The 27,309-nt window shown below is 41.3% G+C and overlaps 2 protein-coding genes across 12 annotated transcripts in view; one reads left to right on the top strand and one right to left on the bottom strand.

The window, feature by feature from the left end:
• The window catches only part of Ppp2r1b (protein phosphatase 2 scaffold subunit Abeta), a 32,907-nt gene extending 28,630 nt beyond the window's left edge, over positions 1 to 4,277 (top strand). For 2 of the 7 annotated variants that reach the window (XR_013437882.1, XM_040285188.2), the window contains 2 exons: positions 3,036 to 3,135; positions 4,130 to 4,277. Coding sequence is in view for 6 of the 7 variants with exons in the window: in XM_040285188.2 (XP_040141122.2) it covers positions 3,036 to 3,101 (66 nt within the window). In the remaining variant the exon portion in view is untranslated. Of the gene's footprint in view, positions 1 to 3,035 lie in introns of all 7 variants that reach the window. The other 5 variants (XM_078046975.1, XM_021732408.3, XM_078046974.1 and 2 more) reach the window with 4 other exon arrangements.
• The window catches only part of Sik2 (salt inducible kinase 2), a 119,413-nt gene continuing 93,057 nt past the window's right edge, over positions 954 to 27,309 (bottom strand). For 3 of the 5 annotated variants that reach the window (XM_005334241.3, XM_021732407.3, XM_021732406.2), the window contains 8 exons: positions 25,881 to 26,033; positions 19,306 to 19,470; positions 11,773 to 12,001; positions 10,541 to 10,825; positions 10,240 to 10,403; positions 9,183 to 9,293; positions 8,504 to 8,595; positions 954 to 7,777 (listed from right to left, as the gene is read on the bottom strand). In XM_005334241.3, the coding sequence (XP_005334298.2) occupies positions 7,144 to 7,777; positions 8,504 to 8,595; positions 9,183 to 9,293; positions 10,240 to 10,403; positions 10,541 to 10,825; positions 11,773 to 12,001; positions 19,306 to 19,470; positions 25,881 to 26,033 (1,833 nt within the window). In that variant the 3' untranslated portion in view covers positions 954 to 7,143. The remainder of the gene's footprint in view (positions 7,778 to 8,503; positions 8,596 to 9,182; positions 9,294 to 10,239; positions 10,404 to 10,540; positions 10,826 to 11,772; positions 12,002 to 19,305; positions 19,471 to 25,880; positions 26,034 to 27,309) is intronic. The other 2 variants (XM_013362349.3, XM_040285183.2) reach the window with 2 other exon arrangements.

Here is a 27,309-nt window from a genome sequence, read left to right as displayed (position 1 = left end):
ACCAAGGGGTAAGAGCCATTTTGAAGACAGGAAATGAGCGCCCGAGAGCAGTGCTAGGCCTTGCAACCCAAGGAGGGGACTTGGCTCCTTCACCCTGTGCCGTGCGGCCTCTGCCTGCTGCAACCCTCTGTGTCCAATACTGCAGTCAGCCAGTGACAATTCTTGTTTGGGAACTCCCTTGGTTCTATATAACATGGGCTTTTGGGACAGCTTGAGTGAAACCAAATCTCCAGTTGAACTTGCTGCCAGAAAGCAGGGTTTAATCCTGCCCTTTCACTCAGGGTCTGGCACCACACAAAGTCCAGAACTCATGAGAACAGCTTGACAAATGGATTCTCTAGCACCCTGAGGGCACAGTTGGGTCTCAAAGGATAGTGGACTGAGGAGTCCATGGTGTGTGTGAATTGGCAATGTGGGCCTTTGGCAGACTTCAGAGCAGAAGTGACATTGTGACTCAATAGCAGTGTCTTGCTGACTTTCCTGGCAGCTTGGAGCACCTCCCCCCTCTGTCCCACCACTGGCTTCGCAGCCTTGCCTGTTCTGGAGGAGCTGGACAGCCCCTGACAACATCCCTATGTGCCCGACTCCCTCCTCCTACTGCAGCAGAAGGCACTGGCCCAGACTACCTGGGTTGATGGGCTTTGTCCTGAGACTCTAAATCAAGGAGCATTAATTAGGCCCAGCGGGGCCCTGTCCGTGTGCAGGCTGCGGTTAGCAGCGCTTCCGTCAGCGATCCACAGTGGCGAACGTGTACTCAGGCGATTCAGAGCAAGGTATTATTTACCCTGCTGACGTCAATGAGAACATATTATCCACTGTCCTTTTCTGAAGCCTGAAATGAGCACCAGAGCTTAGAGAACACAACCACCTTCCACACACTTTTAAAATTCCATCCAAAGCCCCATGAGGTAGAGACCAATCTCATTAGTCTCACATTCATATCAGCCAGGCTCTTAGAAAACAAGTTGTTTTTATTTTAATTCAAGAGGGTTGGAAACATAAAAACAGTACATTTTCCTTGCAGAAAATTACCCCATTTAAATTACCGTTTGGTACAAAGATCATTTATTAAACTGCATTTTAGGCAATTTTCTAACATTGACATGTTACACTTTGATTTTTTTTTCACATTGGAGCTATTATGATTTGCACTCAAAATACCAAAGCTATTGAACTCACCAAATTTTCTTAGTAATTAAAAAACATCACACAGAAAAAATAACTACAATTAACTTTATCAAAAGTAATTCTTTCACAGACCACACATCCATCAAGACCACCCTTCTCCCTTCAGAAATAAGCAAATAATCTTGCCCTTTCTAGAAAGTGCAAATACTTCTATTACTTTTATTTCTTAAATTGCAGTCCCTAAAGAGAAGCCAACCTCTGTTTTCTCTCTGCTTCTTTCCCCTTCAGAGATTTTGGTGAAGGCAGATTTCTTTCACCCTCAGTAGAGGGAAGGTACCACTTGAATTCTCTTATCTGAGCAAATCTTGAAAGAGAGGCATCACCCAGCCAGCGGCAAGTCCCAGCTATCTGTATTTGCTAATGTAACATTTTTCCATCTGAGGTCATATTTTTCCAGGATGTTGTTTTGTAATTCTATTTTTAAAGCTCCCTGTTACCCACCCTCTTTGGCTCTGAAAAGTCAAAGTATTCATTCAAAGCATGTTACTGTTTTTTAATCCTAAAAGTATCTAATAAGCACAAATTGACTGGATTTCACTGTAAAGAACATTACGCTCTTCTTAAGGTAACAGTGGAGTTTGTGATTCTTCTCTGAGTAGCCCCCTTCCCTGGGCTTGAATGAGTGACCTGCAGCAGTGGTGGGCTGATGCCCTGCAACTTGGCCCCTTGGCAATCAAAGGTGTGTCCTTCCATCATATACTTCCACAGGGAATCACTGTGTGTGTAACTTAGAAAAGGTAGGGTCTTTGATGTGACCCTAAATTTCTGTAGTTTTGGGCACTGAGGGGATGGTCAGTTTGTGGGTTTTGTCTACCTCAGTCTGGACCAATTCAGGGCACCTGGACAGCTGCTGAAGGGCACCTCTCTCCCAAAGCCAGGCAGCTGTCCAGTGGAGAGTGCAGCTGTGGGGACAATGTTACGTTCATCTGGTGCTTGGCCACAATGGGTTTATATAGCTGTTTGCTTATAAAAATAATCAGGTACTACTGAGGAGGGGAAAGAGAAGCCTTTGAGAAGTAAGTGCATGTACTGGCTCCTCCACTTAACTAGAATTCTGTGACCTCAGATAAGTCAGGTACACACTCAGAGAGCTTTGGTTTCCTCAGCTGGGACAGTACCTCCCCAATCAATTTCATAGAATTGTTGTGAGGACTCTAAGAGATGACTTGAAAATGCTTGGTAAGTTAAAAACAGAAGTGAGTGCTCCTTTTGGACAGGCAAACTGAATATTTGGGTAGGGATCATCAAAACTATCACTGATTGTCCCTGGGCAGCAGTGCTGCTCCCTGTCTCAATATATGCAACCGTATATGTCCCATCTGCCAAATGTGTTGAAATCCACCCAGATAATATGTGAACATAAGATGGTGGTGCAACTAGGATGGCTGGGAGTCTGTTAGAAGTCAGCCAAGTTTACTTAATTGGAAAAAACCCAGTAGAACAAATATGTGAGAGGGTATTGAAGACCAGAGACTCTAGGGCCAAAGAGGCCCTGAAAGGCCACTGCCTTGTCCACCCAGCCACCTTCGAGGGCAGACAAAAAAAGCTCTGGAGTCTCAAAGTCATTTGCCTGTGTCACAGGCCAGGGAGGACAGACTATAGAAGCTTAAGGGAAGAGATATATATATATAAATATATATATATCAATATCAATATCAATATCAATAAAATATACTTTTTAAAATGTTTTGTCCAGTTTAAAAACAGAGGCAGATAGGTGATACTGCTTTTGTCTTCCACAAATTCACTCTGAAGATAATAAGTTCTGTAAAAAAAATTTCCAGAAGCAACAAAATGATCAAATATCCCTGCCTGTACATGACTCCAACTTACTACCTGTTCTCCAGTTTTTACCTTTGATGTCTAGGCACAAAGAGACCGAGCGGCTTGGGTGGCTTCCGAGGAGGCAGTAGAGGCAGCCCAGTGTGGGGTACAAATGCAGCAAAGGTCAGTCCCGGCACAGGGATTCCGCAGCTGCTCACTGGGACCAATGTTGTCAAGTGACACTATGTATTGTCTCTAAAGGGGGAGGAATGTGAAAATGTTACCTAGAGTATGAATTTTCTTTAAACCAATATAGGGAGCTTATATAGGTTTTTAAGTGTAATCCAGAACAGAAAAAGCTGATCCCAATACACTGCAGAAACTGGGGCTTGCCCAGAAATTGGAGAACCCCACAAAGGAGGCAGCACCTACTGTGTCCTGGGTGCTGAGCAGTCCACTCCTAATCAGAGGCTGTTCTCATGCTCTCATACCTGGCAGGTGTGTGGGCATGGGAACAGCTTGACCAACTGGCCAACTGCCACTGGAAGCTGCTATTTTTCACCTTGCCGTAGCTTCTGGCTTATCACCTAATCACTCTCCAGCTGCGAACATGTCCTCCTTCCCAATTCTAACAACTAGGCAGAGGTCTTCATGAGTTCCCTGCCTTAGGTAGAACAACACCCAGTGCAAGGGGGGAGGAGGAAGCGGTCAGGGCAGGGTGGAGGGCATTACTCCATAGGGGCTCCCCATAACAGGGCAGAGCCCCCATCACTCGAGTCAGAACAAAGCACAAAAGGCAAGGGCTGACTTCAGTCCTGCCTCCCCAACACCAGGACATGATTTAAACACTTAGGAATTCTTGATTTCTGAGGAAGGATTTTTTCTTTCCTAGGAGACAAAAGTCTGACAGGAAGGGGTTTTGCTCCTGTCACTTCAACAGTAATTCAGTTTCATCTCTAGTCCTCCTGGTGTTTCTCTGTTGTCCCCTTCAGCGGATTCTGGAGGGTGGTGTACAGAACAGTCCCCTTTCCTTATCCCAAGGTAGTAGGAGGGCAGTGTAGGCCAGAGTAGAGGTGGTGGCGGTGGAGCTGGGGCTGGTCAGTGGAGCTCCTGAGGAATTTAAAGTGTTTTACTGCTCCTCTTTCTCTTATATTAACATGCTCTATTTGCCTTACAGGGACCAGCATGTCAGTTGCATGTAAATACTAGAGACACATTCGCCCAACTGGAAACTGCTCAACTAGTGCATTTTCCTCAAAGCAGAGACTAATACCCCTGGATTAAAAAGAGATCATAAAAAATAAAAAAGTACCACACGTATTGCACTTTTTGCCGAATGAAATTTTTACCTCATGTTCATCTTACCAAAGTCTCTTCAGAGAAGCCTGGTTTACAAACTAACAAAGCTAATAATGATTATTACACATTAGTGTACACACTGCTGATGTGAGACAGACCGGCAAGCAAGTCAGTACTTCAAGAGTGGTCCTAAGCCTTCTTAGTGTTACTGTAGTATTTGTGAAGGGAAAACTCACAGAAGCTTCCACAGGTCACTAGTTATGGAACAGAGCCATACAGGCGACAGATAGCAAACACCTAACAGGTCAACAGAAACAATCTCTGCTTACCACTACATTTCAGGAAATACATGGGCTGTGGAATTTATTGATTTCTGCTGGGAATCAGTGACAGAGGCAAACAGACGCTTACAACAGAGGTTCCAGCAGGAGGGTTGTGCTCTTCACAGGTGACTTGTCCATATCATCGCCCTGTAAGTGCCTAACAGGACTGGCCACTGCTGGTGCTTCCCCACTTATCTTTTGGTCCTGTAACCTCCCAACAGCCTCTCCGGCGCAGTCCCTCATGTTGTCACGTAACTGTCCTGACATAGCTCCTAGGTCTCCTGGGCTAAGCAGCTCACGGCCCTGTTTGGGGACAGGAGTCTATGCCAAGCTGTAACTGTGCCATTCCTGCAGTCCTGAAATGAGTGGCCCCCAGTTTCATTAAGATGCTGGGAGGCATTTTAATTTCAATGACATCACAACACTTCTGTAGTATTTTGAGGAAAACATCCTCCTTCAGTCTAAACAAATCAATCCCTGTTTAATAACTGGCTTTTTAAAAATTATTGTTGTCTAATATTTTTATTTTTGTGGTGCTGGATATTGAACCCAGGACCTTGTGCATGCTGGGTAAACACTCTATACCACTGAGCTATTCCAGCCCCACTAATTGACTTATTTTGCAAAGACTTAAAATAGATCTTCATGAAATGATCAAAAGAAATAATATTTTCTATCTCAAGAAATCATCCATATTAAGCACAAGCAGGAATAAACAACCCATAAAAGGAGCATAATTCACTCTTCCTGGATTTTCACTGTGTTATTAAATCACAAAAATGATAAGTCTCCCCCTTCCCACTTTCCTGCTGATACCCAGAGTCCCAATCCAAGCAGAGTTCCTTTGTGAAGCAGCCTGGCATCAATGGGGAGCCCCTATGCCTAGCAGTCCCTGGCCACTTTCAAGGACTGCTAAATTCACCAGCACTGGCAGGGGCTGGGCTGGGTCCAGAACAATCTCCTCCACTTGCATGCTTCCTTTCCCTGCCTGGACACTTACTACAAAGAGGAAAGGCAACTTAAAGGTGTCTCTAGATGCAGCGTCAGTGTGGCGTCTCTTTGTGCTTTAAGGAAGACGCTTTGTGCTTAACGCTTTCATCTGCTGATAGGACAAGCCACTCTAAAGGACGGAAATTATGGTTTTTGTAAATAATACTGAATTTGTAACACCTGGAGGTCACTGTCTAAATTGACAGATTACTCATTACTTCTAGGTATACAGTTAACTAGTGTAGCATCTATTTTTCACTTATTGTGATGAATGATTGTAAGGGTTCAATTTTTCTAGTAATATAACGTTTGGCAGATGATCTGCTTAAATGGTTAACACATCTGTGTTGCTTTGAGTATTGCTGTAATACTTTTGAACATTTCATTACAAGTCAAAACTTTAAGGAAATTAAGAATGCAGATTCCCACATGGTGGAAAATAAACTGAAGTGACTTTGGATTTAGCATTGACATTAATGGAAAACTTGATTTCTATAGAAAAGAAAGAATTAAAGCATGGTGGGGAAAAGGCACAGCACTACCACTTCACATGGGACATAAAAGTTCATTTTTTTTGTGTCCTTAAAATTTCTAAGCCCTATATGAAATTGTCCAAATATACAAAGCTCAATAAACTACTAGCAACATAGAGTGTAAAGTCAAAGGAGTTACTACACTGTAGAAGACCTGAGAGGTCCTCTGGAGACCAAATGCCCCAGCCTGAAGTCTCCTCAAGAGACCGTGCAGAAAGAGCCTGTTTCCTGGCCCAGGGCTGGTGCTCCTGATACTTTCTCCAGTTTCTTGCCCCCAGCCTCCACTGTGGTGGGTCTCCTGTTGGTTCTATGGGTGACATCTTTGGAGCCCTGAGTATATTCTGACACATGGTAACCTAGTGGCACCTTCTGAAGAGGTGTGTCGCCTTCTCCCAGGTGGAGACGACTGCAGGTGTCAGGGGTCAGTACCAGCTGTTACTTAGTGGGCCCTGAAACAGCTCATGCTCCACTGCTTTTCAAGTCTTGGGAACAACCTGCATCAGCAGCTGAGAACTTAGGATTCAATGACAAAGTACAACTTTACTCCTGTGCATCAAATTCCATTATGTATTCTTGATTTGCCTTGAAGCAATGCTGTTGCTTGACTTCAGTGAAAAATACATTGTCTTTTTGTTTTGCCCTATACACACGCATTCCTACGCAACAGCACACATTGTTCCTGCTTTCACCAAGGTTTACCTCAATAATGAACTGGTATAATTTTGCATAAAACCCAGGTCTGAATGTTGCTGTCTTATAAAAAACATTTGTTGGTGCCTCCCTCAAGTGCTGGCTTCACTTCACCTAAGGACATGAGCTTCAGCCTGCAACTATGTTCCAGCATTTGCCACAGAAAACTCTGTGGTGGGACAGAGCCAGGAGGAAGCACATCCGTCCCAGCCAAGTCCTCTGATTCCAGTTGGGCGACTTGATTTTTCCCCATTAGGAAGAGGACAAGAAAATAAGCTTTAAATTTAAAAGGCTGGAATAAAAATAAAAATACACAGTCTGCCTTTACTAGATCCACCTCACTTCCTGTGCTGAGATTAATTCACCAGGACATACCCATTGTGTTGTGGATCCACCGCATCTAGCATTTCACAATCAAAGAGTCCAGGTAACTCAGGGAGGGCTAGCGGGTCATAGCTGGAGGCCGCCTCTTGCAGTCCTGAGCTCCTGGGACAGTCCGGACCTGTGAGGCCACTCTGCTGGTCTCCATCCACGGGATACTGACAGGAAGTGGGATAGTCTGGCGCAGAGGAAGTGGCACTTGACAGCTCACAAGTCTGATAGGAGAACTGCAAGGAGGCTGGAGCAGCTCCAGGCTGTTGTGGTGGTGGAGGAGGTGGTGGAGGCGGTGGTTGCTGCTGTTGCAGCTGTGTGGGCAATGGAGGAGGAGCCCGGGGGCCAGGCGTGGAGGGCAGAGGCTGCAGCTGCATCTCCTGGTACTGGCTGAGGAAAGGGCTGTACTGTATTTGCTCAGAAGAAGGCTCCAGGACAGGGCTCAGGGGCTGGGTCAGGCTGAAGGGTGGGGGCTGTTGGGTTGGTGGTGGAGTCTCCTGGTGGGGAAGGGGCAGCTGCTGACTTGGCTGAGGGTACGAGCTCTCTGCTATCTGCATCTGATTAAAATACGCCTGGAGCTGAGACTGCTTCTGGAGAAAGAGTCGCTTCTGTTGGAGCCTAAATTGGTAATACCAAAGGAGAGCGTTTTTAGATCTTCTCAGGTGATGGTGATCTTAATGAAAATCCAATACCAAGAATTAGCTTCAGGTCCCCATTTCTTTCTTTCCCATGTAAGGAAAACCAACTGCAAGTAGGAGCCCACTGTGTTGGGCTTCTGAAACCTAATCTCACTTTTTGCCCCCTAATTTTCACTGTTCCCTTGGAGTTAAGTGAGCACAAATGCTTATCCTGCAAGACACTGTTTCTCTATGAAGTGAGAGACTGCTTTTTCATCTGGATTGTATGAAAGAGAGATCACACCTTGGCCTCTATGGGTTGCCTATAGTTTTAGGGATTAGGGTAAGCCTTGGTCAAGCTGTTTCTACTAGTGAGGCCTCTGGGTGGCATGAGCAATGGCAAGAGAGGAGGCTTTCCTGCAGTCTAACTCACTCAAACTGCTTCAGGCCACTGGTCCTAAAATCTGGGGGCTATTCATATTCCAAAATGGAAGTATTAGAAGAAAAGGAAAACAAAGCACAATTTGGGGCTGGTATTGCCAGACGGGCCCATATTTCACAGATGCTGAAATAGCCTCATTAGCAATCGTGCTTGAAAAGGCCATGGGACATGCAGCAAAACCTATGTTTCTAGCAGAGGCAAACATGAATGGGAAGGGAAAATACACAGCATTCTTAGGGCTTCCACAAAAGTCAGCGACTTCACTGGCCAAATACCCCATCTTACCTGTGTTCTTGCAGCTGCTGCTCAAGGCTCCGTGGTGGTTCTTTACAATAAAGCTGACAGGTATTCTGCGCCTTTGACAGAAGGCTAGGCTTCTGGAAGCACAAAACAATACAAGCATGATCATGTGCTGTCACCCAGGAGGCAGTCATCTCACCATGCTTCTGTTTCAAGGGTGAATCCAAGGGCAACCTCCAGATTCCACACAGGACGAAGGGACTGGCCTGGGCTCACTGAGACACTGGAAGGGCACTGGTGAACAGGCTGGGGTGACTCAGTTCTGATCTAATTTTTTTCCACTTCTGAAAGTCCTCTAGGATAATGAGGTTCATGGTGATTCAAAACAACGAGAAAAGTAGCCATAAATCTTGATAGTAAAGGACCAGCACTTACTGAATGAATGTTTCATTCTTAATGCATTATTTCTTAGAATCTTCATATCCTAGTGCAGACAGACATATTAACATTTTGCAGACTTCCAGATTTTCATTTTCTTTATCAGTATAGAAGTATAGAATTAGAAACGAAGAAGTCAGGTCTCCCTTTCCTACCACTCCTTGTCATATCCTTTGAAAGGCCTGAGGACCAGTCCTTTACTACTACTGACACAGCATAAGGCTGTGCAGAAAGGCAGATTTTGAATGGACAAAGTGAGCTGGGTGAACGAGGAGAAGGATCCCACCTGGAGTCTATGCTGTAGGTACTGGGTTTCTAGACTCTGCCGCTGGGAAAGTTGAGGATGCACACTGGTAGGCAGAGTGGAGACACTTTCCTGCTGCTGGGAAACTTCCTCCTGAGGAGCAGGGGAGTGAAAACAATTCTCAATTTTCCATGTGGGAAAAAGTTTTAATTTTTAGTTTTATACCTTTTCAAATGACCAAGAGGAATCTCAACTCTCTGACATAACACTCCAATCTTTTCCCTAATTAGTAGGTTGAAGTTAATTACTTTGCAGAGAACTTATACATGCATTAACTGTTGTCAACAACTACCTAATCAGGATCACAGCAAAAGCTCCTGGTGTCATCAGGAGGCCATCATCACCTACAAAGATTCTTAGTGTACTAAAAAGAGGCTCAAAATAAAGCATACAGTATAAAAAAACAGTATTTATTGTATTTTTAGTATGAATGGTCCACTTGTTATATTTAATAAAGTGATTTTCTGTTGTTTTTTTTTTTTAATCTTGGTTCTGGGGATTGAACTCAGGGGCACTCAACTACTGAGCCTCATTATCAGCCCTTTTATGTGTTTTATTTAAAGACAGGGAATCTCTGAGTTGCTTAGGGCCTCACTAAGTTGCTGAGGCTGACTTTAAACTTCGATCCTCCTGCCTCAGCCTCCTGAGCTGCTGGGATTACAGGCGTGCACCACTGTGCCTGGCCTTAATAAAGTGATTTCACATCAAAAATAGTGGCAAAAAGCTTCATATTTGGGTAATGTTTATTACTCTTCATTTTTGTGTATGCATGGGGGTGAGGGAGTTCAAGGACTGTAAGAGTCATCCACATACAATCTGTCCTGTGAACCAAACCTAGCTAGAGCATGTCTAGGCCTCCATCTGGGGCTGACACCTGGCAGTGGTGTGGCTTGGTCTAAGCTATCAACAGCAGCAACAAGGAAAGCTTTCGGGCTGTACACTTTCCAAAAGAATGTCCTTGTCTAGAACTGGAAGTCCTCTAACTAAAACCCATGCATCTTCACTCAGAGTCATGGTGGGAAGGGCCTAGATTACCCACCTGAGGGCAACTGCTGTCGAGGTCTTGGAGCTGAGGGGCAGCTGATGTCAAATTAGGGTCTGCCTCTGGTCCCATCTGTTCATAAAGCAACTGCACTTTGTTCAACTCCAGAATTCCTTTGGTTCTAGCCAGATTCTGAAGATGTTGTCTAAATGCTACAATTCCTGAAAGAAAGCACAAAAACCAAACAGTTTAAGTAAAATACAAGGTCTTTCAGTGATCACAGGTTCAACTAACACAGCAACAAATGTCCCTCAACTGCTACAATGTAAGAGTTTGAAAAGCTAGAAGAAGCATTCACCTTGGGTGAGGGAGGTATCAGATGCCCTACGGCCCTCTCTGAAGCTCACTGGTGATCTGTTGTGGGCCTCTCGTTTCTGGGAACTCAGAGCCTGCATGGCTGGGTTGGTAGGCCTCAGGCTTACGAAAGGAGATGTCATTCGGGGTGACGGTTGATTGGCTAACATGATGTCCTTAAGGGAAGGGTTGTCCTCCAGAAAGTTCAGGTCTCTCTGAGCAGACCCCATATCATACTCAGAGTCCACACTATCAAGGGAGGGGTTGTCACTCATGGAGAAAATTTTACCTTTAAGAGAAAAAACAAAACGAACAGATAGAACAGCAATAGCATTTTGAACTTAGAATACAAAGCATAATAAGCTTTAGTCTTGACATCAGCAATGTTCTCACTATCCAATCAAAACATCTTTTCAAGTGGCAGAAGCCTGCAGTCCCAGTTTCTTGGGAGACTGAGGCAGAAGGATTGCTTGAGCCCAGGAATTTCAGAACAGACTGATCAACACAGTGAGACCCTGTCTCAAACCAAAAAATGAAAACCCAAAACAAGCAACACCTTTTCAGGGGTGGGGAGATACAGCTTGGTAGTAGAGTGATTGTCTAGCATGTGTAAGGCTCTGGGGTTCAATCTCTAGCACTGCAAAAAACAAACAATCAAACAAAAAAACCAACCAACCAACCAACCAACCAACCAACCAACCCACAATCCCCCCCAAAACAAAACAAGAAAAACAAAACAAAACAAGAAAACCCCATATTTTCAGAACCCTTTCATAGGTCAATTTAACCATCTTCAAATTTAGTGGGGGAAAACACTCCAGATGCTGCACACTATGAAAGGAGATGTCATGCAGGGTGAGAGGGTTGATTGGCTAACATGATGTCCTTAAGGGAAGGGTTGTCCTAAGAAAATTTAGGTCTCTCTGAGCAGATCCCATATCATACTCAGAATCTACACTGTCAAGGGAGGGGTTGTTACTTCCAAAGAGTGGTTGCTCCCAAAGAGCCTGTCTCCGAGGAAGCACCCCTACGAGTAAGGGGAATCAACTCACAAACATTCCATTTTAATCTTTGTCAGCTGCTGAGCAGGCCTAATCCTACAATTTACTGCAACTGCTCCACAAAGGAGTAAGCACAGATTATATTCCAGGGACTGGTTGGTCTCATTACTTTGTGGTGACTCGAGTATGAGCTGGTGCCATGAAGACTTGACCTGATGCTTCTCTGATAACATACCTGCCCCAGGCATCACGACCAGTTGGTTGGTCACTTCTGACAGAGTATGCCGTCTCTGTCCACTGCGCGTGGACTGAAAAGCTTCAAAGGCATGACTGGGGTCCTCCTCAGCCTCTCCTTCTGTCTCCAACCCCTCGTCAATGGAGGTCTCCATCATGTTGCTGGGTAGTGACTGGCATCCTTTCCTCACCAGGACAGGAGGCACAGGGTCAAGCAGACAGCCATTTACCTAAATGTCAAAGGTGTGAGAGGAAACTGTCAGCTGCTGCTGTGCCAAGACATCAGAAAAATCCACAAAGCAAAAAAATGTCACGACTTATGGCAAACTAGAAATTAAGTAAAATATTAAAAGTGTTCACATTTTTTCTAATGACAACATACAGAAGTTAAAGCAAGTCAACTGCAGTGCTTGGAGACCCTTATCACCCAAAGTGGCACTGCCACCCAGGTTCCTCTGAGTCATCATTATTACAATAAACGATATTGTTAGTGGTTTCCAGATGAACAGGGGGTATATTAGCTTGAGGCCTACGAGTTATTTATTTATTTTTTAATAAGAGAAATGAAGAGGGAGAAGATGAGATTTTGTTTTTTAAGTACATGGCTTATAAACTGAAGTGCAGTATCAACATTCTTCTAATTTTCAACCAGAGACATACTGGAAGGCTCTAGATATACTTCTATGTTCATAATTTAAGTACCTGCCCATTTGATTCAGTTTGTAGTTGGTTCTATGTGCCTCAAGAATGGAAAGTAAGAATTCTTTGTTAAAGACAGAGTGATACCACAAAAAGGACTGAAAAAAAAAATTAAATGGCAAACAGCCAAAGCCTTCCATTATAGAACAACAAATGACTCACAGGCCCAAAATTCCTGCAGAGGTTAATAAGCCCCAGTGCATGGAATTCTCTCTTCTCTGGCAGTGACACACTATCTATGGCTCCTACCCACAGGGATGGGCTCAACACAGCTCCTGAGCGAGCACACTGCCTTCCTGGCAGTTGCCAAGCAAACCACCATTAGGCAGGCAGAAAGGCACACAAAGGGGAGTTGTGGTTTTGAGCTCTTCTGGCTGGTAAAAGCCCCAAAGAGGAGGCAATTATTTACCTCATTACCTTAACTATTCCCCTGTGGAAATCAATCCATTTTCTCCTATGAATAGCTGCTCAGGAACAGCCAGCACAGATGCTCAGTTCTAAGAACGACTTTCACCTGGAACATACTGGCTAGAACTGTTGTTTCCTTTGGAATCAGGAGCAGCTCATGTACGTGAGAGGTGATGTGGACATCCCTGTGCCAGACACAGGAAATTCCCTCTCATGGCAACCGTGTGAAGATATTCCATGGCCTTCTATTTGGAGAGGGGGAGTTAGGTGACTCAGATCTTTGTTTGCTTGGGGGAGGTGATGCTTATTCCATAAAAATTGTTCTGGGGCTAGAGCCATTGCCTGGGTAAGGTGACTAAGGCATTACAGTGTTGTAAAGTGATAAGTGGTCACTTCCCCATGGCACCAGGAAAAAAAAAAATCTGCAATCTGGCTAGCAACCCTCATTATTTTCTTAGCCCTTCCTCAGGTTAGTTTTCCTTTTTGATGACATTTAACAGTTTTCTTGCAGGAAAGAATGGCTGAGAACTTACATTCACACTTCCAGGCTCCTTACTATCTAACACAATTTTCTAAGACTAATCGAGGATGATTTAGAAATGAATAAAGCAATGGAGAAAAGGATGTTGTTAAGTAATTATATACTGAGCATCTTCATATAGCCTCTGTCAGGTGGCTCCTGCAGGATAAGTCATCTATATTCTTTATTTTTCCTTAATGGAAGAAAGTCACCTTTTCTTGAATCACTCAAAAAACCCTGCAGTCTCCCTGAATTTACAATTTTACTTAAATTGTTACCCTATAAATTTATCCCATCCAAACTAGATAAATTATGTTTTTGATTAAGAAATGTTTACTGAAACAAATTTCATCCTCATACCACTAGAAAACAAGGATCTGATTTTTTTCACAGAACTGACTTTTCATCCTGGGGCAGCTGGAAAACAATAAACTAACTTTTCTTTTTCTTTTTCTTTTTTTAAAGGGATTGAACCCAGAAGTATTTTATCACCAAGCTACACCCCCAGTCCTTTTATTTTTTATTTTGAGGCAGGGTCTCAGTTGCTTAGGGACTTGCTAAGTTGTTGAGGATGGCCTCAAACTTGTGATCCTCCTTGCCTCATTCTCCTGAGCTGCTGGGATTACAGGTGTTCACCACCATACCTGGCAATATACTGATGTCCTGTGGGGTGGCTCAGTTAACAGGTGTGAGTACTTCCAGTTCCAGGATTTTATGACTGAAATACTGGGTTGATCTGCCTAGGTGACCTAAGCTGCTGGAAATAAGACCTTTTGCTTTAGGAACAGGAAACAATCTAGGCTGATGTGAATTAGAGAAACTTAAAATACAATGTGGGTGAAATGTAATTTTCTAATATATTTTGTTTTTCCTTAAAGCTTAAGTCACTTTACTTCCAAGAGATCTTTTATGTAATAGGTGATAAACATGAGGGGATCAAGTCCTCAGAGACCCCAACACTAATTGAGAAAGCCCAAGAGTCTACATCAAGTACAAGATTCTAGCATAAGAGACTGGAAGACTGCTATGGACTGAACGTTCTATCCTTCCAAAATTCCTATGTTGACCCTAACCCCCGCGTGGCTGTATTTGGAGACAGTGTTTCTAAGGGAGTAGGGCCCTGACCCCAAAGGATTAGTGTCTTTATAAGAAGGGACAGCTGGCAGGCTTACTCCTAACTCCCCCTGGGACACATGAGAGATCTTAAGACAATGAGGTGACCATCTGCAAACCAGGAGAAGGAAGCTTATAAGAGACTGAATTAGCTGGAACTTAGATCTTAGACTTCTCAGGCTCCAGAACTGTGAGGAAACTCCTGTTGTTTAAGCCACTGCGGTATTTCATTATGGCAGGTGAGCAGACTGATTTAGTACACCAAAGCAGTATGATGAGTTTGGAGGCTGGGAATGTGTCTTAAATAATTTTATCCTAAGTGCCTGGTAAGTCTGCTACATGTTGAGGAAGTGCTATAGGCTCAAATCTCAGCTCCACCACTCACTGGTTAGAACTGCTTAACTTCTAACTCAATTTTTTTTCACTTATTTAACACTTTTAAAACAAGTGTTTTTGCTATTTTGAGGCAAGTTAACTAACAAGCAAAAAAACAAAAACAAAAACAAAAAACTGAGTAACATCATTTCTAAAAATCTATCTTAAAGGAATAACCATTGGAGTTAGATATGAACATTTACCTTAAGCATAAATAAGGATGAAAAAAAGCAAAGGAGAGCCATTAAATAAGGTGATGCCTAATACAATGTATTAGGCAGTTGTTAAAACTCATGCTTTAAAAGAACATTTCATGATGTGGGATAAATACTCATGCTATACTGTAATGTAAAGAAAGATACAAAATTATATATAATAGAATATAACTTTGTTTTAAAAAGTCCTTCTACCTACTGACCCATACTACCCCTACCCACCTACCGAAAGCACATCAAAGTATGCTTATTTTTTCCAATTAATTTATTTATTTAGTTAGATACTGGGGATTGAACCCAGGATGCTTTACCATTGAGCCACATCCCCAATCCTTTTATTTTTTTTGTTTTGAGATACAGTCTCACTAAGTTGCCCAGGGTCTTTCCCAAATTGCTGAGGCTGGCCTTGAAGTTGTGATGCTTCTGCCTCAGCCTCCTGGGTTGCTGGAATTACTGGTGTGAGCCACTACATCTGGCAATATGCTTATTTTTGGATGGTGAAATTATGGATAAATTGATTTTTCCTTTATCCCCCTTCTGAATTTTAGGCATTATTCTGACTGGTTTTATTTTTGATTTTAAATTAATATTTGTTATTAAAATTTAATTTCAGAAGTAAAATTGGAATTTCTTCTCCAAAGCCTTAGAGTTAGCATCTATTGAGAGTTTGATAAATATTTCCTTTTCATAGCTTCTCTTTTTTTATATATTTATTTTTTAGTTTTAAGTGGATACAAATCTTTATTTTTATGTGGTACTGAGGATCAAACCCAGTGCCTCACACGTGCTGGGTGAGTACTTTACTTTACCACTTAAGCCATAACCCCAGCCCCTCAGAGCTTCTCTTATGTATACTACTTATATAATAAAAAATCATAATTATTCCTTTTTTTTTTTTTTTTTTTTGGTACTGGGGAATGAACCGAGGGTGTTTACCACAGAGCTATGTCTCCAATCCTTTTTTTTTTTTTAAATTTTGAGGCAAGGTCTAAGCTGCTAAGGTTGGCCTTAAACTTGTGATCTTCCTGCCTCAGCTTCCCCAAGTCAATGGGAATACAGGCATGTGCCTTGATGCTCAGCTTCAAAAAATTATCATATGTAAATGGACATGAAATACCTCTATTATAGTTGCATTTTCATGGTTTACTCTTATAATTCTTCTGCCATCCAGCTACAAAGATGCTAACTAAGAAATTCCTTTTACTATAGTCTAATAAAAAGCTAAAAATGACTGGCCTGTTTGTGAATGTGTAGAAAAAAAATACATTATTTACAAAGAAACACTCAAGTGAAGATGATGTGCTCTGTAGGGTTTATGCACCTGCCATTCCACATGGTCCCTGTGTCACTGGTGGGTCTCAGTTACTGGTTTTTTTTTTTTTTTTTTTACCCAGAATGGATAACTCAGAAAGGTGCTGGTTTTTGCAGAAATCCCAAACCAAAGTGTCCATTCAGACTCCTTAAGGGATTTCACTGACAGTTTTAAGCACTGAAGATATCCAGGAGGGAAGGAAAGGTGTGCTCTCTTGGAAAAGCACAACACTTATCCCTGATTGACAGCAGAAATGAAATGAGCAATATGTGTAGCTGTGAAGCATCTTTCAGAAAACAAAATGGGCATTACAGTAAGTATAAATGAAGGAAAATGAATAAAAGGAATTGTATTTCTATCTGGGAGTTTTGTGTATGTGCATTTATTTATGGGCCCTAAAGAAAAAATCAGTAGGGAGGGAAGAAGAACAAACATTTTACTGCAAACTAGGAGAAGGAACAATCTGCAGTAAGACCAGTGGATGTTTATGGCCTGGCTGAGTGTCACAGTGGCAATGCCAGTGTGGGTGGCCAGTTCCAGCGTGGCACTGCTCTTTCTGCAAATGCAAATACACCATCTAGCTACTGTCTATATCTTTCACAAAATCATTCATTTCCTGTCTGTTTCCTAGTTACGGTAACAATCACAAGCTTTAAAAATAGCTTGCCCTATATAATATAGCAGACAGTGCCCAATCTGTGTTTTGGGCCTGGTGCCCTCACAGACAAGACTTTAGCAGAATGCATTTTAATTTTTTTGAGAGAATTATAACTTTAAAGTAAATGAATTACATTACTCTAATTTATGTCTGAATTTCTGAGCAAGAATGTACCAGTAATTTATAAGGTTATTTAACATACAACCGCAGGCAGAGAAAACAGACTGTTCAAAGGAAGTGGAATCCTAAGGGGCTGGGACATGAACAGGTCCTGTTCATCAACTGGACTTAACACCTGCTGGGGAAGCCTGGGCTTGAGCTGTCTGCTCTAGCTAAACTGATTATTTAACTTCTGAACCAACTGACTGGATCTTCAGAGTTCTTGATTTCTGAGAAGGCACTTATACTCCCAATAATCAAAATCTTGTTAAGGGTTTGGGCTTTTCTCTTAACCCTGACATCCTATCAATTTTATCTGCAGTCTCAATGCAAGCATCCCTCCTCTTCTGTCCCATAACCCCTCTCCCAGTTCAGACCCACATCATCTCTTTTGGAGACATGTGCTCTAACCTCCTATTCTCCGTCACCAGTCTCCCCTGTCTACTGCATGCTAGGGAGACAGCCAGCCTAATTTTCTGAAGTGCAGAATACATGGTGCTTCCTTGCTCAAAATCTTCAATTGTCTCTTGTATCTTAACTCTTCAGTTGTTTCATCTGATACTGAACCCCACACCCATGTTGAAAGCACCCACCAACAGAGCAAGTATTAATTGCCTGGTTTGCCATTCAAAGCTAACCTATCCATTTTTATTTCACACAACTTCTCTCCATATACTTTTTCCCTCAGATAAACTGAACAATGCTCTGATTTAGATGAACCTTGAAATTCCTTAAGTTTGTTTGTTTTGTTCAGGCTTTTGTCTCCATTGAAGACATCCCACCCTATTTTCCACCTACTTTGATTCTATCTACTTCTCAATTACCTGCTTTGACACTTAACCCAAAGACTCTCCTGATCAAACACTAAAAGCAACTCTCCTTGCCACCTTCTAGTTTCACTTTGATTTATATCTCCTTACAGGGCCAATTATATTCTATCTTTTATCAATTTATTCAACACTTGGCACATTGCTTTTTTTTTTTTTTGGTATCAGAGATTGAACTCAGGGACATCTACCATTGAGCTACATCCCATCCTTATTTTTGCTTCTTATTTTTGAGACAGGGTCTTGTTAAATTGTGGAATCTGGCCTTGAACTTGCGATGCTCCTGTCTCAGTCTCCCAAGTTGCTGGGATTACAGGCGTGTGTCACTATGCCTGGCTGGTACATTGTCTTTTGTTGAGTATATAGTCTAGCAAACATGAGGCAGAGTTCATGTCTGACTCATTTTTTTTTTAAATTACCTGAAGAGGCCAAAAAGACAGAAAACCAATATTTACCGAGTATGTAAAATCTTCCCCACTTCTTACAAACACTATCTCAATCCTCATAATAGTCTCATAAATTCGGTATTCTCATTTTACACAAGAGAAAACTGAGGTTCAAAGAGTTCACACAACCTGGTAAAGAGCACAGTCTGAATATACTCTAAGGTCTACATTCTTTTGTGACACTCTGCTACTCATTAATATGATCCTTTGTATATCTCTTGATGCTAAGTATATACAACTCATATTAGAAGTTTAATAAATGTCCATTGCTTGAGAGAAGCTGTCATCTTCCATATCCTAAAAGCCAACTTTACAGTTTGCCAAATGTGAACTTGACTTCTTCAAGCATGTCCAAACTAGACCAAAATCAGAGGTTTAGCTGACCAGAAAGCCCATCATTTTGTATCTATAGTATTCTCAGCAGAAAAGAAGCAATACTGACAAGAACAAAGCCCAATTCAGCATAGCATGTTAACTTTTTGTTTTCAGAATTACAATTTGTTAAAAAACAAATAAAGCTAAACACTTGTGAGGAATTTAGAAACATGAAGAAAGAAGGAGGAAAAAAAGGGGCTTCTGGGGGAGGAAAGGTCTGATGAGTTATGTTACTAAACAGCCGTAATGATAAAACACTGATGAGAATTTAGCTTTGGACATTTTTTAGGTTTTCTCCACAAAAACAACATTCCTGACTGACTTGACAAAATGAGAGTTCAGCTAAGCCACAGCACAACATCGCAGGATCAAACAAGTCTACAGCCATATGGCAAGCTCTGAGTCTCTCAAACACATCCATCTGTACCTTTGGAGTGTCGACACACTCTTCTTCCATAAATGCAGCTTCCGCCTGACAACTGGAAGCTGGAAATGAAAAGGCCTCCACGTTGGATGTCTGTGGGAGGAGGGCAGATCGCATCAGCCTCACGTTTGGGGAATGCATGGTCACTGGGAGTCCCACAGTTTGTGCCTGAAAATATGGCAAGAACAGAAAGCAGGGGAACATTAATACTTTCTCTGTAAATACATCGAGTTCTTAGAATAAAATAATTATTCCTAGGACAATTAAAGTATAAACAAGTTATTTATTAGAACTCCCCTCCTCTGGAAAAGATCTGATGAATTATGTATAGAAAATATATATTCATATATAGGGTATTAACTTGAATCAATCAGAGATTCTGAAAAGGTTTGTACAGAATTTTATTTCTGTTCCATATTGAGAAGCCTACGTTTCACACAGATGACAAGAAAGCTTGTCTCAGAGGAGTCAAAAAATATCCTCGGGATCACGAGATCAAAGCCAGCCTCAGCAATAGTGAGGCACTAAGCAACTCAGTGAGACCCTGTCTCTAAATAAAATGCAAAATAGTGCTAGGGATGTGGGGATGTGGCTCAGTGGTCCAGTGCCCCTAAGTTCAATCCCCAGTGCCATCCCCTCCCCCCAAAAAAGAATGTCCTCTGTTTCAACTCAAAAAAACATATACTGCCTTCTTCCTTAAATATATTACCTAGAGAAGTATAAAGGGGAATAGGAAAGTCCCTGTTGGTAGGATTCTGTACTCTGAACCAGGGATAGATACATACACCCTACAACCAACTATAATGCAAGCGGCACTGAAGTGAGTTCTATCTCTGTCTCTTGGTGGGGTGGGATGATACATATTTCTTGATGCGGGTGTGTGGGACAAGCAAGAAAAGAAAAGCAGCAGTTCCTTGGATATGACAGGATTGTTGTCCTTCCTTCAAGGACGCACATAGCCTGCTGGCCCAGTAGAAGGAGATATGCTTATTGCAGTGCAAGTTATGACCTTGAAGTCAACCTACTATAGGAAACTCTGGATGGCTTTAAGTCTATTCTTCTGTCTCCTTTGTGAACTACTTTAAGAAGCATCACAAACAATTCTTAAAAGAGAATCTTCCTATGACAACTGGTAAGGGTTGATTTTAAAGATGAAGCTGCTGGATGATCCTTTTATCCTGATCCCTTCAAAACTAGCAGAATAATTTATTAGATATGTTTTGAACACAAGAGACACTGCAAAACATCTGAGGGAACACTCATCATGCCAGACTATGACAGGCAGAGGACTGGCCTATATTCTTCTTGCTATAGTCACGTCAAGGGATATAGGATGGTGAGTTTTAGATTCAAATAAACAAAAGGAACAAAATGGTATTAGGTTCTAGATCTCTCTCAGGAAGTGGGCTTGATTCTTGGCTCCATCACTGGCTCATTGTGTGAACGTAATCAGGTTACCTAATTTCTTTGAATCTTATTTTCTTCACCTGTAAAAAAGGGCATAAATCCTATTTCACAGTGAAGTTAGGATTCTAAAAGGTAACATATAAAGTCCTAATTCAGTAAGGTTAATTCCTCTTTTTCTTTCTTTCTTTTTTTTTTTTTAAAGAGAGAAGGGGAGAGAGAGAGGGAGAGAGAGAGAGAGAGAGGGAATTTTTTAAAGTATTTATTTTTAGTTTTCGGCAGACACAACATCTTTATTTGTATGTGGTGCTAAGGATCGAACCTGGCGCCGCGTGCATGCCAGGTGAGCGCGCTACCATTTGAGCCACCTCCGCAGCTGCCCTCTTTTTCTTTTTTAAAGTCCTAAAATCATCACAAAAATATAGGATTTAGACTGTAAGATGAATGTAGTTTTGTTCTCAGATTCTATGTAATGGTTCCCAGTTAGAATTTCAGTTTGACAGCTGTTCAAGAATGGGAGTATATGTTACTACCATACTTTATTTTTCAACATATTTTGAATATACATAGGATATATTTTATATATGGCAGATCCAAATATTGCTATCTCTAGATATACCAAATGAGATAAAGAATAGAGGAACAGGGCTGGGCCAGTGGCTTAGCGGTAGAGCACTTGCCTGGCATTTGTGAGGCGCTGGGTTAGATTTTCAGCACCACATATAAATAAATAAAATAAAGGTCTATCAACAACTAAAAAATATTAAAAAAAAAATAGAAGAACACCAGCAAAGTCTCAGAATTATATGAATGGTAAGAACAGGAAAAAGATTACTGCATATCATTCTGAGTATGATAAAGAAATTTCTTTTCTTTTGCATCATTCTTCAGGCTTATACCTGTGCCACATTTGATGTTAAACAACTTTTTTTCTTTTCAAATATTAGTCATTTAATTTCTCTAGTCAATGTCACAATGTGAAATTTAAACTTTCTAATTTGTTACAGTCTTCCAACCCTCATTGTTGTATTTTCAAAGGATAGAACTGAATTTTGATTTCTATTTCCCAAATGTATGATACTGCTCCTTTTATATGAAAGTAGGGAAACTATTACCTGAGACACTGCAATGGAAATGAGATGGCCACACAAAAACTACAATGTGCTGCTCCTTCTCAGTCCTTACTTTCATCAGCTACAATTCCTTAAATGGCAGGGCTGCTGTGCTAGACCAAGCATAGTACATTTTCCTTGAAAACTTTTGCACCTGACCTGGACATTAATGGACCCATGAACTTGGTAAGGATGGAGGAATAACATTTTGTTGTGATACTTACTTCCCAGGAAATAGGATAGTAGGTATCATAAATCTGCTTTTTAGAAGTCTTGCAATTGCTAAGGGGTCTAAGGTAGTCTGTCTGGGCTGGGGTGTGGCTAGTGGTAGCGTGCTTGCCTAGCATGTACAAAACCCTGGGTTCTGCAGGGCATGGTGGTGCATGGCTATAATTCCAGTGACTTGAGACGATGAGGCAAGAGGACTGAAAGTTCAAGGCCAGACTCAGCAACTTAGCAAGAGAGAGTTCTGGTTGTCTCTTCCTCTTATAAGAACTAATTTGGGGATAAGGCTTTTAAGGAGGTAAGTTAAAGTTAGATTAAGTCATAAACATGAGGTCTTGATCCAAGAGGTCTAGTGTTCTTATAAGAGGAAGAGACCACCAGAACTCTCTCTCCTCAACTGACAGATGAAGAGGCACATGAAAAAAGAGTAAGAAGGCAGCCATCTACCCACGGAGTTAGCCTGCACCAGATGCTGATGGCTTCAGGAACTGTGAGGAAATGACTTTTCTGTTTGAACCCTTCAGTCTGGCATTTTGTTATGGCAGCCCCAGCGAATTAATACAATGCCCACAGTGGTGAGGACAGTGCCTGACAGATAAGTGCTCTATTTGCTGAACTCAACTGCTGGTTCAGGTTAACTAAGTTTTACTCAGTAGCAATCTTATTAAGTAGGTATTGCCATTTCCATTTTATATTTAAGAATTGAGGAACTCAGAAATTCTTAAGCAAAGTCACCTCAAAATCATGCAGACCTTCTGCATGGAACTAAAATTCTGCAGGATTTTACAGTTCATGTGATCTTTGTGTACGATAATGTTGTTTCCTCAATTTATTTTCTTTGGTACTGGGGATTGAACCCAGAGGGACTTAACCACTGAGCCACATCCCTAGCACCCCCTCCCTTTTTTAAGATTTTGAGACAGGGTCTTGCTAAGTTGCTGAGGCTGGATTTGAACTTGTGATCCTCCTATCTCAGCCTCCCAAGTTGTTAAGATTACAAGCGTGCACCACCATGCCAGCTGTTTCCTTGATTTTTTATTGCTATTATCAATATAGCAATCTGTGGCCTTAGAGGTACCTAAAAAACTGTCCCTAACTTTAAGGAGTTTATAGTTTAGTGATAAAGTACCTGTTATTATTATTATTTAGAATACAGTGAGATTTCTTCTTAGATAGATTTAAAGTACTTTTTATTTGCTGTACAATATGCTGGAAATGTTGCATCTGACTTATTTTGGATAACTACTGAGAAAAATGTCTTGCTTTTTTTATCTTATGAACTCTGACCACTGGTTTTTAACAATCTTGCCACTCCATGGTTTGTATCAATTGTAAGCAAACATGAATGCAATGGGCATCTCAGCTATTGAATTATGGATCGGGAGTTGCCCACCGTATAACACAGCATAGTATTAGTGTGCCCAGGCTGTCATAACAAAATGCCAGACAGGAGGGGCTCTTTAAAAAAAATTAGAACATCAAGGAATTAAAACAAGAAGGCTCTACTGAAATTTTGAGCATATTTAGTATCCATAAAACCAGAGAAATCTATTTTTTAGTAAGCTCTGTACTAAAAAGTAGAATGTGCCCCTCCCAGGGAAGGAAGTATTTTCCTCAGCAGCGCTGCCTCCTGATTAGCATCCAGCAGCCTTTAAGAAAAGTTTGTAGATGAACACTGAAGACTTCCATTTGGATTGCATGTATTTTAAATTACAGTAAGTAGGTTTCTATGATGACATGGGTCAATGCATAAAGTGCAAGAACTCATGGGAGGCTTGGTAAGGAAACAAAGTTAGCAGACGTAAGAAGCCATCTTATACATCTCAACTCCAAGCCAAATTAAATAAAATTTGAGATATCCAGGGGAATTTGCTTAAAGTCTAGATAGGAAAAGATATCAAATAACATATGCACATGCTCAGGAGCAGTTGTTTATGTAACCCTTTACCACTCACTCACTTGCATGTTTAAGAATAAAGACACTTGGCAAGGAAAGCCTGCTACTGCACGGGGAGTCTCTGCCTCCTGTCCTTTTGCCTGGCTGCACTTGCAAGAAGGAAGGGACACCATCCCAGCTCATGAACTCTCATTTCCCCTCTGTCTTGTAAGCAATACCTAATTAAACTTTGAAGGTTTCTACATGATGAGAAAGTCAAACTCAAATATCTAGAATAACATTGATAACATTATTTAACTCACATTTGTTTTGGTACTCACATTTTCCATATAAAGCATATAAACAAAAATACAATTTGCCTATGAAAATCAAGATTTTTAATTTCCTTGGTTTTTTTCTTTGTACATACTATAAAAAAAAGCCAGAATTTCTTACAATCTTGCAAATTTTGTAAACCTGCCAAAGAAATTCAATATGAAAATTCTACTCTTAATTTCACTTTGAATAGAGTCACTCATAGAAGAGGACAAAAATCCTAATGGAGCACTGGAACAAGCCACTCTTCTCCTCAACCTCTATACAGATGATTCCCCAGACCTCTCTATTCCAGCATCTCTGCTAGGATCTGTGTCCACATCCCCTCTTGGCAATTAAGTTAATGCCACCACTGTTCTCTCAGGCCCAGCTCCAAGACAGAATTATCCCTAACTTACCTTTGTCCTCTAATCCCCCAACATTTACTTATATACAAATACTTACATAGCACTCACTTACTATGTAATAGACACTGTTCTATGTATTCCAAAAATATTAACTAATTTTACTGGCACAACATTCTTATAATCTTATCTATTTACACACAGGAAACTGAGGTACAGAAAGACTTTAGAAATTTTAACCACCATAAGAACTACTTCTCCAAACCATCACTAGGTTTATACAAGATATACCTCTGAGGTTCTTTTACTTGCCTCTTCCATCTGTTTCCACCAGTGCCACATTAATTTAGATCTTCAGTATTTCTCATCTCAAATACTATAATAATCTCCTAATCGATCTCTCCAAATTTCTTCTCTTCTCTGTCCTGCCCATCATTCCCAATGCTCTCAGATTAATTATAGTAAAGAATACGATATTCTATTACTCTTCTGCTTAACTACCTTCATAGTGCCTTACCTCTTCCTGAATTGTAAGTAAACCCTTTACCATGGTGCGTGGACCTCTTTACAATGTGGCTTCAACTTATCACTCCAACTCCTTATTTCCTTAGACTTCAAGTGTATTTATTGGAACAAGTCCTACAACTGCCAACATAAATACTTCTGCTCATCTCTCGCTATTTCTGTCTACCTAAAATGCCTTCAAGTACTGCCTCTCCCTGTCACTGTTCCACACATCTGTGAAGATCTGTCCTAACTGCCACCTCTCTCATGATTTCGTTCCCATTCAGATGTGACTCTCTCATCCTTGTTCTCAGTTCTTTAATAGCACTCATCTTTCCCTTCTTTGAATTATGATTATTTGTGGTCTATTCTTATTTTGCTTCCACAGTATAATGTCTCTGAGGGCAAGGAGTGTACTCTACACATCCTAACTCCTAGAGTACCTAAAAATAGAGGTCTACACATGGTAAATCCACAATAAAAATGTGTACATGAAACTGAATATATAGGTTAGTTACACTAATTCTCAACAGAAGCAAGGGATTAAAACACAAAACATCTCTTTATGCAAAAAACTGTTTGTAATAAAGTTAATCCTTACAAACAGAAAGGTGCGCCAAAACATTTGAGAATCCAGTGAATGATTGAGGGAGAAACTTTCTAGAAAAATAGAGTGTAGAAGATGAAATCCTAACCTTTGTACTACAAGATAAAAAATGTGTCAAACATGCAAATAGGCACATGCACAGATAAGACTATTGGCTAATGGGGCGTTACCTTGGCAACTGTTTGTTCAGCAATGGAGCTAGGCCGACGCTGTCGGCCATCTAGTCTCTGCTCCACAGGAAAACTGCTTCTATGTGATTTCAGGCGCTCCACCAACAAGAAATAAATGGCAGCAAAGTGGTTATAGCTCTTGTTCTGCAAAGACTGAAAGAGAAAACAACTGTTGGTTGAAAGTAGAGTACCATAAAAACCAGTCCAATGATCTGTACCTTTCTAAAGCAAAAGTGGGTGTTCTTAAAAGTAAAATAACAAAGTATGCCTCAGAATGAAATCTAGACCCAAAGGCAGACAATTTCAAGTCTTTAGTATTAGTTAAATAAGGGTTGATGCCTTAAAATTACTTGACTGGACCTTTTACATTATCAAGATCTATTTATTTTTCTGCACTAAGAGAAAATGCCATCACTGTTTTAATAAGGCATTCTCACTGCTGTCACATGGTTCCATCTCATAGCTGTAACTATGGTAGAAGGGCAGTTAGCACCCCGAGCCCAGAAGCTCTAATTGCACTGCTTCAACCCAAGTCCAAATCACTGAAAACCAGGAAGTGAATGATTAAAGCCTTTGGGAACTTTCTGGTGATTATTTTGGGCTGGAGAATCACATCTGGATACTAGACGGAGAGACACTGTGTCTCCATTCTTAGGTAATTTTTTCCTCTTGTTTTTGCAGTCCCACCCTTTTGAAGCCTTGAAAATAAAGTTGCTTCCCAAATTTTCACATCTTTAGCCTGCCAGTTTTCCCAGGATGCTAGTGCAACAGAGAAGCAACTGCTCCTCTGGCTTCTAATTGTACCTGACAGCCTGCATGGGTGCTGGGCAGAGTACCCATAAATGAATGTGGAGCATTCTCAGCAAAACTCACAGCCCAGCAGAACCACGCTCACAGCTGCCATTCTCGATTTACTTCATGGACAAGTAAAGGAAAACATCACTAGGTGCACAATGAACCAGACAGGAAAGCCAGTTTATTTTACATACAGCTATGACAGGGGAGGAGGCAAACATGGAGCCTTGGTCTTTCACAGCAAACATGGGGGCATTTGATATTCTTTCTTGTTTCGCTTCTTCCTTAAAAGCACTGTTTTTTATTTTGTTGTTGTTGCTGTTGTTGTTGTTGTTGTGTTTTCACTATTGTGGAGGTTTTAAAAACATGTATATCCTATAAATATGCTAACCACTAGAGGACAGGAAAAAAAGCCAAGAGGAATTTTCCAGGTTCACGACCTTCTTAGTTCTATTATCCCTAATATTTCCAAATCAGGACCCCACCTGTTTCTGCCTTCTTAGTTTCTCTAGTTCACAATTAAATCCCACTGGCTTTCTTAAACCCAGTGCCTTTTCTTATTTCCTGCGTGACCGTCAGCCTTGTTCCATATCTGCATATTTACGTTCTACACAAGCTAGTATAGTGCTGATAT

This window comes from Ictidomys tridecemlineatus, chromosome 4, assembly GCF_052094955.1.
Source record: "Ictidomys tridecemlineatus isolate mIctTri1 chromosome 4, mIctTri1.hap1, whole genome shotgun sequence".
Lineage (NCBI taxonomy): Eukaryota > Metazoa > Chordata > Mammalia > Rodentia > Sciuridae > Ictidomys > Ictidomys tridecemlineatus.
The sequence above is the reverse complement of the archived record's forward strand: the minus strand, read 5'-3'. Positions and strand labels throughout refer to the sequence as shown.